At 37.1% G+C, this 17639-nt stretch overlaps 1 protein-coding gene across 1 annotated transcript in view; it reads right to left on the minus strand.

Annotated features, from left to right (window-relative positions):
• Positions 1-17639, minus strand: part of LOC121917219 (ephrin type-A receptor 6-like) — a 309408-nt gene that overhangs the window by 135288 nt on the left and 156481 nt on the right. The window contains exon 3 of the mRNA XM_042442975.1: positions 9562-10225. Coding sequence (XP_042298909.1) covers positions 9562-10225 — 664 coding nt within the window. The remainder of the gene's footprint in view (positions 1-9561; positions 10226-17639) is intronic.

Below are 17639 nucleotides of genomic sequence, written 5' to 3' on the forward strand. Positions count from 1 at the left end.
CATTTCAGCAAGAGTGAGGGGTTAGCAGTATGGAAAGTGTATGTTTGTCTTCAAAGCAGCTGGCTTTTGGTCATAGTCTGCTGGATGTTTACAGTACATGTATAGACTCTCTTTCAAAGAGAAATTACTGAGAAGGCAATGATGACACAATCAAAAACTACTTGTAGACTAAGACTTGTAGACAGGCCAAAATAAATCTGCTTTGGGTCACTTTCAAGGTATGCTGTTTAAATGACGCATGCATCCTAAGAGGCTGGAAACCGCACCAAAGCCACGCTCCAGTTCAGCTTTGGCATAGCTTCTGGCCTCTTAAGATGCATGTGTCATTTAAACAGCATACCTCCAAAGTGACCCAAAGCAGGTTTATTTTGGCCTGTCCGTTCAGGCCCCAAATCTAACCATTTCAACACATTATATTACATACTAGTTTGGATAAATGATGTACAATACTGTCCCATGTAGCTTTTAGCACTGTCATATCAAAATGAGAAACAGTTAACATATGTGATTGTGTGAAATTATGCAATATTGGGGGGGGGGGAGCACTGATGTGAAAATTATTCACAAAATGTATAATGAACTCAAATACCAAAGAAAGTGAATAATAGTAAATTATTTGAGAAAGTGTGCAAAGTACTTGTGAAATTTTCAACATATGGAAAAAAATTCTGTGGGATAAATACACACATGTGCATGCTTGCATGTTCACAGACTCACAGAGAGAAAATGTTCAATGAAACCATCATCTAAGAACTGGGTAAAAAAGATCCCATGGTCGTTTAAAACCTGCTATAAACTTGACATGAACAGGCAATGAACCATCATTTTGATGCAGTAATGGAGGGCATTTTTACAATATTAGAATATATCCCAGGTAAAGTACAAATTGCACATCCTCTCAGAATAAAGAAGCCAGACACCTGTGATGGGTTATAAAAAGTAGGCCATGTTTATTAAAAGTTTACAGATCCCCTAACATGCAGTGGGGCCTCTCCTGGTGCAGAATATTTGGTTGATGCTGGGAGTCTACCTATGATCTCCTTCTCCTCAAAACAGGGTGAGACACCTGGGCCCCAGTGCCCATAGCAGTCGGCCTTGATATCTGGAATACCTGCCCCATTCCAGATACCTGGAAGACCTGCTCCACCGCAGGCTTCAAATAGAGACAAGGCAGATCCCAAGGGCAATTCAATTTCTAGCACTTGAGTCCCATAAATGTCAATGAACCAGAAAAAAACCCAACCCTTCTTTCCCAAAGTGCCATTTCAAAGCTCACCTCCCTACCATTCCTCCATTTTCCATGCCACCTACCAATGTGTGACCTATTTTATGACATTTTAAACATATGTCATGTGCAGGATAGGCAAAATCAACCAACCAACTAACCAACCCCTATCATCTTTTTCTAACATTGCTCATCAAGTGACCAAGGCAAAAAATTCCTACTTGGCCCCCAAGAGCAAGCAGCCTCAGCCTGTGCTGAGTCAGAGAGTGGGAGGGAGGAGGTCACTAGAAACCAAAAGAGGCCATCACCAAGTCAAGCTGGGTTCTTATACCCCTCCTAGCTATGCCCTGATGCTAGATGCAGCACGACACATGGACTTATGGTGCTCCATGGCTCTTCAGCTTCCAAGGGATGCAAAACTGCCCCCAACTTGGGAATGAATTTTATCTACACAAAAGGATTGTTTATTTCAGTTTGAGCTGTTTGCAGATGTAGTTGGTTTAATTTATGATACCTGTGAGTACTTAATTTCAACAGTGCTTATTTATACAGTATTGCAAATCTTTCACACAAAATATGGGATTTGAAAATGTGCCAACATTGACCACAGCACAGTGAAAACAACAAGATTCATTAACTGGCCCTGGTAAACATTAAAGCTTCTTCTTGAGATTTAATATCATTTACATCTTGAATTAACTTTGTTCTCAGAAGAAAATCTGAAAACTCCTTAACCACAGTTTGCATTTCCCAAACTACACTGTGCAAAGGGAAATCATCTATTGATTTTGAAATCGCATTTCTCAGCATAATGCTTTCATAGCTGAACACAAACCCCAAAGGAAAACAGACAATATCCTGTGGTTTAGATACAAAAATGGCAGATACTGATAATTTACTTCAAGGAAAGTGATTAACTTAGGTGTCTGTATCTGATTTTATAAAGTTGTATAGACATATTATTGTTTATAAATAACACTTTAAGAAATTTCTAATCATTACAGGCATTCATTCTTAAATTTAGGAACAGATACATTCTAAAAAATTAATATTTTCAAACTCGAAGCATTATTTAGGCATTCCATTCCATCCCCCTCTCTTGAATTTTTATATTTGTATTTTATTAAGTTTCATTTATTGTATCTTCTTAATGCTGCTTCCCACCTTTTTCATGAGCTTTTAAAAATGTAGCATGTACTCATAACAAATGTTTATTTCTTGGCAGAATACAGTTGTTATATGTCTTGAAGTCATTTCTGACCTTTGGCAACTCTAAAACAATCTTATCACAGGATGTTCTTGGCAAGATTTGTTCAGAGGGATCTTCCTCTGAGGCTGAGAGAATGTGACTTGGCCAAGGTTACTCAGTGGATTTCCATGCCTGAGCAGGGATTTGGACCCCAGTCTCCAGAGTCATAGTCCAACACTCAGACAACTACACCATCCTGTCTCTGTGCAGAATACAACAGCAAGTAGATTTCCCAGGAACCTGAGCCTGACTTCAAGGAAAGTATGTTTTAATCATAGGTAATGATTTCAAGTCTCTAAGTGAATAATATGCCTTCCTACTGTACAAACATTTACAAATCTGCATATAAATTTCTTTTATAAAATCAATAAATATGCTGCTTACATTTCAATTAGAACTGGAAAGAACATTGTCTTTATGTAGCCAAATATTTTACATGTATTACAAAAAGTGTGAATGAATTTAAGTAACAAGTTATGTTAACATGCATGCTGTTTTCAGCTTGTATAAGAATCAGTCTGTGACAATAATAGAATGCATCTAAGCATTTTTCAGAATGCATTTTCCACATGAATGAAATGTAGAATTGTCAGTTATCAAAGGATTGTCAGCTGACCACTTGCCTTTTAACCAATAAGTTAATTAAGTGTAAATGAATACCAAAACCTCAGCATAAGTATATTCAAAAGACATTTAAAAATTAAATTAAATTAAAATTAAAATGGCAAGTCAGCATTTTAGAGATTTCTAGACACGAAAACTTTTCAGTATTTTCTGTTTCAATCCTTATTACACTAGACACTCAAAAACATTGTAAAAATGTTTTTAAAAGAGTACATTGATTAAAATTTGCTCTAATCAATTAAAATTCCCTTCCAAGTTTGCAACTCCAGTGCATATTTTTCCAAGTGTAACATATAGATTAAAATGTGCACTGAAAAGCAATTATGTCCAATAATCAAGGCCTTGTAATCAAATATGCATCTTCAAGATACAATTAATTTTTATAAGAGGCATCACAAGGTTTGACTGGGAAGAACCACCTAACAGTAACCACAAATAATTTATACTATATTATGTATAAAGTCATTGCATAATGTTCGATGGATATATATTAATTCTCTGGTCAAAAGGACCATAGTATTTTTTGAGATATGATACACTAGAACTATATTTGTGCTGTTTGTGATGGGCCATCTAAATGCAATTCCTAGTCCCAACATCAGTCAGTAGGAGGTTGATAAATTAACATTTGTGTAGATTCCATTGATTCAGTGTCTCTTGTATTTGGAACTAGTAATTGCATGTCGTTCTTAAGGTTTGTAGTAAGTACATGTAATTATTTAATGGATTTTGTGGGTAAGACCTAAATCAAGTTCTAAAAAATTATGATAAGAAGTACTATAATCTACAGGAAATAGCAAAAACTTGTTTCAGTATTTCAAGCGCTATAATTTATCAGCAGTGCCTTTAAAAAGACCCGGAATTAAATTTCTTTAAAACCTACATTCTAGTTTTGCTTGAATATTGAGTGGTGAAATCAGGAATTACATTTTTTGCTTTAGCTAACAACATATTCTGTAATGCCTGTGTTAATCTTTAGGATGCTACAAGGCAGTGTTTGTGTATGTTCTACAGTGTTTACTGAACAAACATGGTCCAAAGCATTTGAACCTCCTTTTGGTATAATCACAGAAATACTCATACTGATTTAGCAAAATCCTTTATTTTATTGTATTTTATTTTTGAAAATATGAAATGAAATATATGTTCCTGTATCTGCAACAGTAACTGATTTTCTGTACCGGACTGTACTTTGTAAACCGTTTCTTAACACTAAAATATTCATTTATCTTATCAGTGAACCATAAACACAGCCTTCAGCAACCAATCCAATTAGTGAGAAACAGAATTTAGACAAGATTGATACAAAAGTAGTTCAAAACTATGCTGTGCCACTATTGATAAAATGTATCCCCAGTGCCATAGACTTCATTCCAGCATAAAATCTGGTAGTTATGAGTGTTCATTTAGGTCACTCAGTGGTCATTCAAGGGGAAAATATTGGGGATTTGTTGGGGATTATTTGGGAATAGTTGGTTTCATCTCTTATTCCAGAGTCTAGAGATAGTATAAAAGCTAACTCCTTATTGTAATGCTTGTGTGTTTCATATGTAGACGATGTAAGATGTTTAATTTCATATATACAGTGTAAAGTCAGTGTATTAATTATGTGCCTAGACATAAACTGCCAATCCCAGCATGCAACAGGAGGCTGCTAGAGGAGTCACACTGGAATAGTACCTCTTTAAGAGCATAGTGTGATAAACATCAATGAGAAGTGTATGTTTCTCCACAAGCAGTATAAATTTATATTTGATCATAGGTTGGGAGCCCAGGAAACCAGACGGTGATGAGAAAGACATCCAAACAGCTACAGGTTAACGGACATACAGCAAAGAACTTTAAGTCTGAGTCTAAAGAGACAAAGGTGGGGAACCACACCTGGTTCACAACTTTGTTGTTAGAAAAGCTAGACTATTTCTCGACTCAGTTCAAACAGCAGATTTTGACCTATAGTCTGATATGGCTTAGGTACATTTATCTGATGGACTGTGTGAACCTACTTGAGCCCTGAGATCTTTGGAAGAAGTTCTTGTCTTGGTGCCACTACCTTCACAGGCACATCAGGGGTGTGTGTGAGAGAGGGTCTTCTCAGTGGCTGCCCCTAGGCCCTGGAATCCCCTTCAAAGTGACTAGTATGACCTCCTCCCTTTGATGATCTTCTATTGGCAAGCAAAGATTTTCTTTTTCCAACAAGGTTAGGGGAATTATTTTCAAACAGGACTTTTTACTAGACTGCTGTAGCGTTTTTTTAACTGTCACATATTCTTCTTTAATGTATGTTTCAAAGTGTTTTAATGCCATTGATAATTTAATTACACTCCAATGTGATTTCCATGTTGGACTAGGACTTTGGGATTACAAGGTTTGAATCTCATACTCAGCCCTGGAAACCCACTGGGTGATCTCACCTCATGGGAAAACAATGGCAAATTTAAAAATAGCCTGTCATTCCTTTGTCAAAACCAAGTTCTGAGTTAAAAATGGTACCTTTTCAGGCCCCTAATGACACAAATCAAAAAGCTGCTTTATGATACTCACATGCTGATAGAATATGAACAAACCAGCTAAGGTGTGTCTGTTATTAACATATTTATAAAGCAACTTGATGTGTCTAATTTTAGAGTGTGCTACTACATTTTTGAAATGGTGCCATAAAATGATTATGATATTTCAGGTAGCATTCAGAATTAAAGACTTATACAATGGAATTGGCATGTATTATTTGTTCCTTTCTTTTGTTCAGCCATAGCAGGCAGTAAGTCAGATGCTTCAATAGATATATTATACAGCTATATAGATACAGATGCCATTGTAAACAGAGATGACAATGTAGTTGAAAATGTAGGTAAATCTACAACCCACTGGATGATGATGATGATGATAATAATAATAATAATAATAATAATAATAATAATAATATATTTTTATTTTCCCATCTCTCCCTACAGATAGTATCTAATAGTGTGATACTGCTGACACAAATGTTATGCTAATTGACACAAATATCTGTACCATAGACAGGAACAGAATTCAATAATTTTCAGTTGTGCAACCAATTAGGTTATGTTTATGAAGATTTTTAAACTGTGTACAGGACAAATGTGTACACTAGAACAAATATGCTGCTCATTTTGCAACTGGGAGGGAGGAGGATTTTGCCGGTACACTGCACAGGGGAATTCTTTCCTTTACTAATCTTACATTGGATTTAGGCTGTTAATTTTTACAATTATTTTCTTAGAATTGTGGAAATGTATGGCCACCAGTTATATTATGGAAGAGAATGATGTAAGCGTTAGTATATAAACTTAGCTGGTTAACAATTATCTAGTATATTCTATAAATGATTAATGTATTTTGAGCATAAACCACTACTACAAAGGTCCTAGTGTTTGACAGAATTTTCATGTTAAATCAAGATCTGTAATACTGTAGGTCATGATTTATTTTTCCAAATGAAATACTATCATAAAACAAAACAACATAATGTTTTATCATATCTTCTTGACTTCTTCAGCTTCACGGTAAGATGGTGACTGAGGAGTGGTACACATGGGCAGGAAAAAGCGACTCAAAGTTACTTTTTCTGATTGCGGTTTGGAATCTTTCTGTCTGCACCTGCTGCTCCCAAGGCTGCTCAAATGTGTATGGCCTGACCCACAGTGTGGCATCAAGCTGTGCCACTGGGTAATTTTTTTTTGGTCACCCCCCCCCCCCCCCCCATGCATATCCACCATCACACAAACATTGTGCTGGTGACTGACTGCTGCCTAGATGACATTCTACTGGATTGCCACCTCTTTGATTAGCCACACAGTCACCTCTATGATCCTTCACTGGTACAGGGAATCAGTGTGCCCAGCAAACCATAATCATGCCCCCCTACATGCTGCCTTCATCCCATGTGCCCTCTTGGACTGTTTGGTTTGTGTATGCTGTACTTATATCCAGTTGAGGTGTCACACTTTCAGTTTTTGCATTTCCACACTTGGGTAATGATGCAGTTCCATCATTTTTAATGCCTACATGTACCAGTGTGTTTATGTGCTGGTTAGGGTTAGGATAAATTGCTCCTTTAGAACTGCTCCCGCGTCAGGGCATTTATATGCAGCTGCAAAGATGTGCATTTTCCAGGCTAAATTTGAATAATCTGAGTTCTGTTTGCCCCGATTTTTAGCCCCAGAGCACAGCCTCAATCTGGTTTCCACTCACTTTAGAGCCATGCATTATCTAAACGTCTTTCCTTCAAAGTGGTTTGAAACCCACTATATTTGGCCTGTGTGTTTCACCCCTCAGTCAAAAAGATATATATATATATATATATATATATATATATATATATATATATATATGCCTTTCTTACTTTGATTTTATTCATTTCTAGTTTTAATTGGGTTATTATGGAGCTGAGAACTTGTTGAGAACTCCAGTTGCATAACACTATGTTGATGTAATCCTGTGGTATTGCAGACAGGACTGAGATATTCAGACTGGTGGGAGGAAGGAGGAGTTTTGCCTATACATCTTTCAGGTTGCAATGTTGACTATGGCAATTCTTGCTTAAGGAAGTCTTGAATACCTTATTATTATTATTATTATTATTATTATTATTATCTTATATCCCACCTTTCTCCCAATGTAGGAACTCAAGGTGGCAAACAAGTATGAAACAATACAATTTAAAAACAATACAAAATATTAAAATACATAAATATATAATTAAAAAAACAATTAACTATTTTAAAGATTAAAACAATGATAAATTAAACAGTTATATATTAAAATATAATATATTAAAATACAAACCATTAAAATTTGTATAGCCCAGCATTAAAAACCCAGTCCTTCTCAGCTTAATAGGTCTGACTGCATATGAATGTCTTTACCTGGTGTTGGAAGGATATCAAGGATGACACCATCCTGGCCTCCCTAGGGAGGGTGATGCAAAGCTTGGAAGCAGTCACTGAGAAGGCCCTGTCTCTTGTTTCCACCAAATGCACCTGAGAGGGTGATGGGACAGAGAGAAGAGCCTCTCCAGATGATCTCAGTACTCTGGTGGGCTTGTACAGGGAGATACAGTCCTTCAAATAGCCTGGACTCAAGTTGTACACCTTATGCAAACTTGTAGAAGGTCCAACCATCTACATAGCTGAATGGTTATGTAAGCATAAAGCACCAACAAGATTCTAGCCAATGAGTTTATCTCTCTTACCATGTCATCTATTGTTGTGTTTTCTGGGTATAAACAAAAGACTAAGAAGAACAGCATCCAAAAGTTATTAAAATAATTTAAAATTTTAAAAATTGGGTATTTAAATTTCAAATATCAAATCTCAGAAATCTTTGTCTCTTTTGTTGCATAAGTATAGGAATCAAATGGTATTAAAACATAGAATGACTATTTTCTAAATGCATTCCACACAGTTACTATAAAGACAGGATGCAGTAACATGGCTTCCTTAAACTAGATAGACTTCACCATTTCAGCTAACCTAATTTCATTAAACTTCCACACCTATGACTGAAAAAACAAACATTAATAGCTGTCTGAATGCACCACTAATACTAATCTCCAGAAAACAAAGCTTCCTCTAAACCACATCAAAGTAGACCTTTTTGGTCTACTTAATTTCACTATTTTAACCTGAGTGGCATTCTTTCTTTCCATTATCAGTTTGAGTGTTTTGTACAAGCAATACCCTAATAGTATAAAAGTCTGCATCTTTCCCACATATGATTACATATATGCAAAAACAGTGAAAATTCTATTATGTTTTGTAACAGACATTTGTATTTATATGATTACAACAACCACTACTATCAGAGAAATCACAGATCAATAAAATATGTAGCACTGGAAATACCCGTGGGTGTACCACTGTCCTGTTTTCTAATTTGCACACAGACACTGAACACAGCATGTATTGCAGCCCTCATTACTTGGTATTAATGCAACCATTTAAATGTATTTGTCACAACTAATGAAAAACTATTCTGGATTATCTGGTGAATGATTCCCCCCCCCCTCTTCAGAACATAATGTATTTTGCATTCTTTGTGAAGGTGGCTAGAAAACACCCTGAGCAGTTTAATAATATAATATACGATGAGCATCAATTGTGGCTGCATCTGCACTGACAAAATAATGCAGTTTGACATCACTTTAATTGCTGTACCAATGTTATGGAATCCTAGGAGCTGTAGTTTGTAGTGGACCCTCTGACAGAGAAAGCTAAATATCGTACTAAAACACAAATCCCAGGAGTGTATAGGATGAATCCATGGTAGCTAAAGTGGTGTCAAACCACATTATTTCTGGAGTGAAGAGGCAGCCCATTAAACCTAATTAAACTTTCCCCTTTAAGTTGTTTAAAAACTGGACTACGGCTCAAATGGTTAAACAAACACAAGACAACAAAGGAAAAAAATTGCTTCGGGATGCAATGAAGAATTCTCTTACCATGGCAAGACCCATCCACTTCTTCATATCCAACACTGCAGATGCACCTTCCTAGAGGCACAAGCCAATCTCCATCTGCTCCACAATATAATTTTGGAGTGTCCCGTTCCTCAGCACTCTTCACACAGGAACCTCGTACTTCCACTAAAGAGGAAGAATCAACTCTTGGAATAGTGTCAGGAAACATAGCCAAGTTCCGAACAGTGAAAGGACACTTTTTATAATAAACACGAACAGAGACCAAAGCTATGCATGCTCCAATGTCTTGAAAAGCAAGAAAAAATCCTTTTCTGTTTATAGGTCCCACTTCACGAACTTCTGTATTCAGTTTAAGGATGCGATCACCCAAATCCATCTGAGTAAAACTTTCATCTGCTGCAATGGTATCAATTTTACTGTACTGGTTTGGCTTGAATTTAATTCCATGTGATTCATCTGATTCCAGGTAGTAGAGATTAAATGTTTCTTTGCATGTTCCCAAAACCCATGGAATGCTGTTGCAGTCCCTCAGTGTAAACTTCATTTCCACATAAATTTTCTGAGCTGCATCACGGGAGATCCAATTTGTACGAAGCCAGTTGTTTTGGTTGGGTTCCATAACATTACATACCTGGTAGGTGTGAATGGGACGATTATATTCATCCATTTCTGTTATGGCATCCCACTGGGAGAAAAAAAATAGTAACTGTATTTAAAACTGTCTTTATATTCATAGAAATATATTCATAAAGTAATACAATCAATTTAAACTTGGAATTATTATTAGTGTGGAAAACTCATGTTAAATTTTAGCACTGTGAGATAGCCAGAGGAATATCAAGATCTAATACAATGAGGCAGATGAAGAGCTATGCAATTATTATTATTCTATTTAAAAGATGTGTTCAGGATACTTTTGATACAGACTTGATCATATGCATTCCTAATCTATTTGTCTTTATAAACCAATTATGTCCAAATTTATACATACTAAGCTTCAACAGATATATCTGGAAACAGTAACCAATTAATGTATGTTTAAGTGAGGTTGTACATTCCAGAAACAAAGAGTTGGAAGGGGCCTCAAGCGCTATTCAGTCCAATCCCTTGCTCAGTGCAAGATCTCAAGCTAAAGCATCCCCAGCAAGTTGCTGTCCTGCCTTTTTTGGAAGACATCAAGATAAGGAGGCCCCATGACCTCTCTAGGTTCCATTGCCAAACTGCTCTTACTGTTACTGTCAAGAAGTTTTTTTCCAATATTCAATTCAAATATTCTGCCCTGTAATTTCAAAACACTAGACTTGCTAGTAGAGAACAGGCATGCCCCCTCCTCTGTGTGACAGTCCTTAATGCATTACATAAGAGCAGTATCAACTCACACAACAGGAGAAGGCATTTGCCTGAACTATCAGTTAAAAAAAAAAGCAGTAATAAAAGTATTAGTAAACAAGCAGTAATAAACAAATAGTAAGTAAAGGAAAAAACTGGCAGGCATCTACATACAAAACAACAATAAAAGTGGTTCTTTAAATTCAATAAATTGGAAGATTTTGCTCCAGTAGTCTATAACCTTTTTTAATGGTAAAAATAAAGGTTTTCCCTTGACAAGATTGCCTAGTCGTAACCAACTGTAGGGGGCAGTGATCATCTCCAGTTTAAGCCAAAGAGCCAGTGTTGTCTGAAGATGACACTGGTGGTCATGTGGCTGGCATGACTGTACAGAACACTGTTACCTTCCCACCAAAGTGGTACCTATTTATCTACTTGTATTTGCATGCTTTCGAACTGCTAGGTTGGCAGAAGCTGGGACTACTGACAGGAGTTCACCTCATCATGTGCCACTTGGGCCTCTAACAGCCAATCTTCTGACCTTACAATTGTCAGAACTGGCATCTTAACCACTAACTCACTGAGTGAAATGTTACACTGTGTTACACTGCTGATTACACAGAGACCATGGTCCCAGGCAGTTACAGACACAAGTTAAACCAAGTTTCTTTGGAGTATATTCTAAACGTCATGTTTCAAGCAAAGGTGTGGCAACCCAAAACAAGCTGTATCATCCTGGTTTCACATAAAGAGGTATTTGCCTGAAATTACCTTCATTTATACATTGAAAAGTTTAGAATGCCAGGATGAATACTAGTGGTTATTTTTTATTTCTTCCTGTGATTTTTAACTGCAAGAGTCATGGTTTTGATTTCAGGACAAATTGAGCAAGAGATTTTCAGTGTAGAACTGATATGATATAACTGTTAAACCAAAATTCAGCCATGATGGAATCAGGAAAGTCCTCCCTTAGCCAAAGAAACTAAGTGGGAGCATCTTTTCCCTTCATCCTAATGGAGAACTTTCAGGCCCTGGAGCCATATGTCCCAGCACCTAAAATCCTCCAGATGTTCGCATGTCCTTCTCATTTCCCATTTTAAAATTTTGAAAGTTGCCTTCAAGACTTGTCAATAGCAATGAAAACTTTAAGCTAAATATACTGGTAATTTAAATCCCACTCTTTTGTCTTTGGAGTTTGGCTACCAGTAAATGTAACTGACAACATTTATTAACCTGAATAGGGCTGGCAGATGCCCCCCACACCTTTCCCCCCCTTTACAGATAATTAACGCTAGCCCACATGGCTGCTACATGAAGATCTGTTAATCATACTATACTTCTCACAAACTGTGCTAAGATTCTGTTGCTGCAGTAGAGAAGGTGGTAGCAGTATCCCATTTGTTTTTGACTAATGTAATGCACAGTCCCATTAAATCAAGCCAAACATGGTATTGCTCCCTACTGGTTCTTCGTACTTAACTGATAGAAGCCATCTCTCTCTGACACACACACTATGTCCCCTTGTGGGAATGGCAAAAACCTATTATGCACATATTCACTGATAATGACAGCAGATGCACCAAAGCCGAACATAACATGTTTATGCTAACCGCTCCAATGGAAACAAAGTCTCCAAATGTGTTCACTGCTGGGCTCTAGGGAAAAAACCACTAGCAGTATGCTTGTGATCTAAAAGACACTGGGGTCCCATTGCTTTGAGATGGATAATAGATATATAGCATTTTATCTGAATATGGTTTGATAAGCCACAAATTTGTTCATAAATGCGACTTAAACTATCAGAGTTCTTCCCTTTGCTGTTATAAAACTCCATAATGTCTATTATTAACTTTTACAGTTTTCATATTTGCTTTGAAATCATTCAGAAGAAAACAGAATAAAAGTTGTCTATGTGCATATTTGCATATGCTGCAGATATCAGTTTAAAGCTCATAATGTCAGTTAGAAAATACAGATGTTTCATGTAGTTTTTCCACTTACTTAATACACTCAAAATTAGCTTCACTTCAAATTACACACTCATATCCTCATAATTTATTCAGTTTATACTCAATGCAATCCTTTTGCTAGAAGGAATTTACAGTTGATTCTAAGGACACCTATTTGTTTTTATTTCTTGTGGAACAATATCTGAAACAGAATTCATTTCAGAAAAACTGTATCAAATTCTTATAACAAGTATGCTTAAGGTTAGTTTTTAAAATGCATCATTTGGTTTACCAAGGTAATAAATAGGAAGAATTCTAGGAAGAATTCAGACCTGATTTGTTCTACAACCCATGTATTTATCTTTCTTGTAGTTCATGGTATCTGCACCACATCTCAAATGAGTTGATTTTCTTCCTATCAGTTCTCACACCCATATATAGTAATGGAAAGTCTGATTCCATGGACCATCCTAACTTTAGTATTCAGTGATATATCTATTCACTTCTGGATCTTGTGTAGTTTCTTCATAGCTGCCCTTCCACATACTGGTCTAAACACAGTATAGAGAGGTACTATTACTTTCTGTAATTTAGATGTTTTATATTTCTCAAGGGAGCCAGAACTGTCCTGTGTGTTTTGCTATGATATCACACTGTTGACTAGTTTTTAGCCTGTTGTTCACTGTCTTTTTCACATAATTAATAATAATAATAATTTGTTTTATTTGTATACCGCTATTCCAAAGATCATAGCAGTGAACAGCAAGTAAGCTAATTAGCAAGTAAGCTAATTTGCCCCCCCAACGGTCTGGGTACTCATTTTAGCGACCTCGGAAGGATCCAAGCCTGAGTCGAGTTTGGGCCCTTTTGCTGGTCTTGAACTCGCAACCTTGTGGTTTCGAGTGAATGGCTGCAGTACAGGCATTTAACCGCTGTGTCACCAGGGCTCCATGTACTGCAGTACACTGAAGTTGTGTCTGACAACATCATGCTTCCATGTGGATTAGAAGGAAGATATTATGGGTCCATGAATGGTGAGTTTGACAGCCTCTCTGTCACATCTTGGATCATCACACCATGAAGACAGTACTTTTCCGGAGACAAACTACTGTCCCTAAGTAAAGGGTTATCTACTAGTAGTAGTACTATTATACACCTCCTCCCCTGGGATGTGGCAAGGCAGAAATCCTTCTTTCCACAGAATCTTCTGTGTCCATATCTGTGCTCTCTGAAGTCTATAATGGCAACCCTGTTTCAGTGGTCCAGAATCACATCCAAGAAACAAAATGTGTAGCATGATTCCTGACAGTCCTGCTTCTATAGGTCACATACTTCCATGTGTTTTTATCTTGGCTTTGGTAATCTTCTCCTCTCTAATCTATCTGCTCAGTTCTATTTGAAAACTGTTCATTAATTCCTAATGAATTACATTGTCCTTAGGCAGGACTCAAGCTGTTGTACCTTCTCTTATATAAGGTAGAGAGATCCAAGCTGCTTCAAGGCTTGATGGACCCTACAAAATAGAATGGAATATGACATGAATAGCTGCACCACATAAAGGTTGTTGGTGAAAATAAGGTGAATCATCTTGAGTGGAAGCAATTCCTTATAAGAAAAAGCTACTATTGGATAAAGACCATATACTCCTTAAAATGTTTGATCAGTTCTTAAAATCTACCTTGAAAGACTTTTTATCGTGTACATTGGCCCCAAATTTGCAGGCATATCCAAGGTTTGGGATTCACTAATTGCATATGCATATGTGCCCAGTAGGAAGAATGAGGCAGAGAAAAGTTGAAATATGTATGCTAAGCCTACATTAAAGATGACAAAAGAGCATAGATATACCTTCAAATATTTAAAGGACTGTACTAAACATCACAGAATTCACCTTTTTAAAATATTTTACCAGTGAGAGGAGCAGCAGGCAATGGGCTGCATACAGAAATTGCAGCCTAGCTATTAGCAAAGGTTTTTTAAGGCAAAAAAGTACTGAACAATGAAATAAATTGGAGAGGGAAATTTTCTGCTACTTTTTAAAAAATAGTTTTCTAATCTGTTATTTTTGTACTGAAAACTTCTTTCAGCAAGTACAAACAGATTTAAATTCCATTGCACTCAGTGGTGTAGTCTAAGATTAAGTGTGCATCTAATCCTATATCTACATGTAGTTCAAAATGCACAGACATGAGCTGTGGTTTTAGAAGTAGTAGGATGCACTAGAGCATAGGATTTACAAACTATGCTGTTTGGGGTTTTGTTATTTTTTTCTTCTTTTTCTGGAGAAGCAGGTTTTTGAATATAAAAGGTGACAAATGAATTTGTGCTTGAGATAATCTCCAGTATAAATGATTTTTGACAGATTGGCTGTAGAGACTGTTTTGTTAGGGATGGCTTACTTCCAGTGGATCCTATTTAAGTGCTAGTGGTTGCCTAGACAATCTTTGACATCTGTTCAAACTCTTTGGAGTCTAATTGTTTAGATACTTACCATTAGAGACTGGAAGTCTGTTGAATGTTACCAAGGCAAAGAGTGAACTGAAAACTAAACTGGCCAAAAAAAAATCACCATTAGCTACCTTTAAAAAAAGGTCTATGAATTCCTTTGCTATTAAAATAGATGTAAAGATTTAGTTCAAGGGTATTTTGTCTTGTGCATCCAAAACATATCTTTTATGTACATAGTTTATTCTCAGAATGTCTGTACCAAGACTATTCAAAGAAGAAGCTTAATGACCACCATTCAGATGTGTCTCACCTCCCCTTATAGAGGATTAGTGAATTTTCATATCATATGCATTACAGTCACCAAAAGCCCATGTATCTGGTATGTAGCAGTCAGTGGCTGAAAATGGTATTGACTACCACTGCCTCTTCTAGATGGCACAGTACCATATTCACTTGCTGGGCCCTTTTACACAATAGAATTATAGCAGTATGATTCCTTGGCTGAAACTTATATAATCCTAGGATTGGTAGTTTGGTGAGCCAACAGAGCTCATTGGCTGAGAATTATAAAGATTACATCCCCCTCCACAGCTACCATGATTGCAGAGGATGGAACCTTGGCAGCTAAAGTAGTTAGCGTGGTTTGCGCAGCCTGTGTAGGTTCACACTGAAGCTTCATGCCAGGATAGCCACCAAGTAACATGCCACAGAGCTGTGTGGCTGTTCAGGAATCTCCTCCGTTTCTTCTTGAAGCTGATAAAATAGACCGAAACAGATGTCTCTTCAAAGAGGGTCTTTAATCTCCAGTTGTTATATTTATAGAATACAAAGCTACTTTCACTATACATCCACCACCACCAACCAACCATCAACCTACACTGTTTTCTGAGGCTTGTCCCTTATATACACTCATGCCATGCGGCCACTAAGTCCAGCTGCTTCCTGCTGTGTCACCTTATTGCTTGTCCCCCAAGCAAGATGACTATGCATATTTACAGTAGTTTTGCAACACTTTGTAGTGCTTTCCAACACATGAGCTTGCAATGATATCACATGTCTTGATCCAGCTGAATCCAGTTACTTGGTTACCAAGCTGCATAGTTACCTTTGTCACCCTTGCCCACATTTGGACATTTTTACTTCTGGCTTATTCTCCAACAAGCATAGTGCTCTGTGATATGTAAAAGGGACTTATGGCAACACTGTGCATGATAGTCCTTCTAGACTGGTACTAATTAGGGTAGTGGATAGACTTACATCCTTTTCATAAGTAAGCTTATTTGAAAATCTCATTGATGTCAATATATCCCTTGTTTATTTTGTTTAGGGAACTACATTTAGAATTGCAACCTCAGAGAGAAATGAAAGTCTGCAACATCAGTGTGGTTAATACAAAAAATTTGATCTGAAAGGCTTCCCCCCCCCCCACCCCACTTAATAAAAAAGTAGAAGATAACACAAAGGAAGCAATAATTCAGATATGAATAGCTCACCTGCAGTGCAGTGTCTTGCTGCAGGGAATTACTTTTAAAGCCAAAAGTTGCAAAGCCTTCCCTTCTCCTCAAAAAAATAATAAAAAATTAAACTATCATCTGTTTAATGTGATAGTTTCCATGAAACTATTTAAATATTCACTTTGAATCAACATAGTGGTTGAGCTTCAAAACATAGATCTCTGAATCCTGCTCCTAGCCATTTAGTTAATAGCGTAAATCTCATTTTTTGTGTGTGAGGAAAACCAGACTCTGAATTTAAATGATGATTAAATTAAAGAATACTGGGAGGTGGGGCATTTATGTGTATTGCATTCAAGGTAAGAATTGAAATCCAAAAGACATATTAAAAGTGATGAATATAGTGGGCCCTTGGTATCAGCAGGGGTTTGGTTCTAGGACCTCCTAGGAATACCAAAATCAGTGGATGATGAAGAGGTGTAGTAAAACTGTGTCTCTTGTATAAAATGGCAAAATCAAGGTTTGATTTTTGGAAATTTTTTGGAACACACACACAGACACACTAAAGCTGTGGATAGTTGGATCCATGGATGCAGAAATCAGAGATATAGTGGACCAACTGTAATCCACTTATTTTAAAGTATTTTTGTATCATTCCACAGTGTTGTCATTAGGAAGATGTGAGGGGTGTGGACTGCACTGGGTGACACCCACAAAAAGAGTGACACCCAGCCAACCACATTCCACCTCTCTGCTCCATGCTGTTCCACTCATGAGTAGAGTGGCATGCAGCAGTGGGAGAGAGTGCCCAGCGCACCCCCGCCTCTCTGTAACATGCTGTTCTACTCATGCACAGAGCAGCATGCAGCAGCGAGGTGGAGAGTGTGCCCTTTTGGCCCTGGCCCCAGAAGTCCCACCC

The sequence above is a fragment of the Sceloporus undulatus genome, unplaced genomic scaffold (assembly GCF_019175285.1).
Source record: "Sceloporus undulatus isolate JIND9_A2432 ecotype Alabama unplaced genomic scaffold, SceUnd_v1.1 scaffold_13, whole genome shotgun sequence".
Lineage (NCBI taxonomy): Eukaryota > Metazoa > Chordata > Lepidosauria > Squamata > Phrynosomatidae > Sceloporus > Sceloporus undulatus.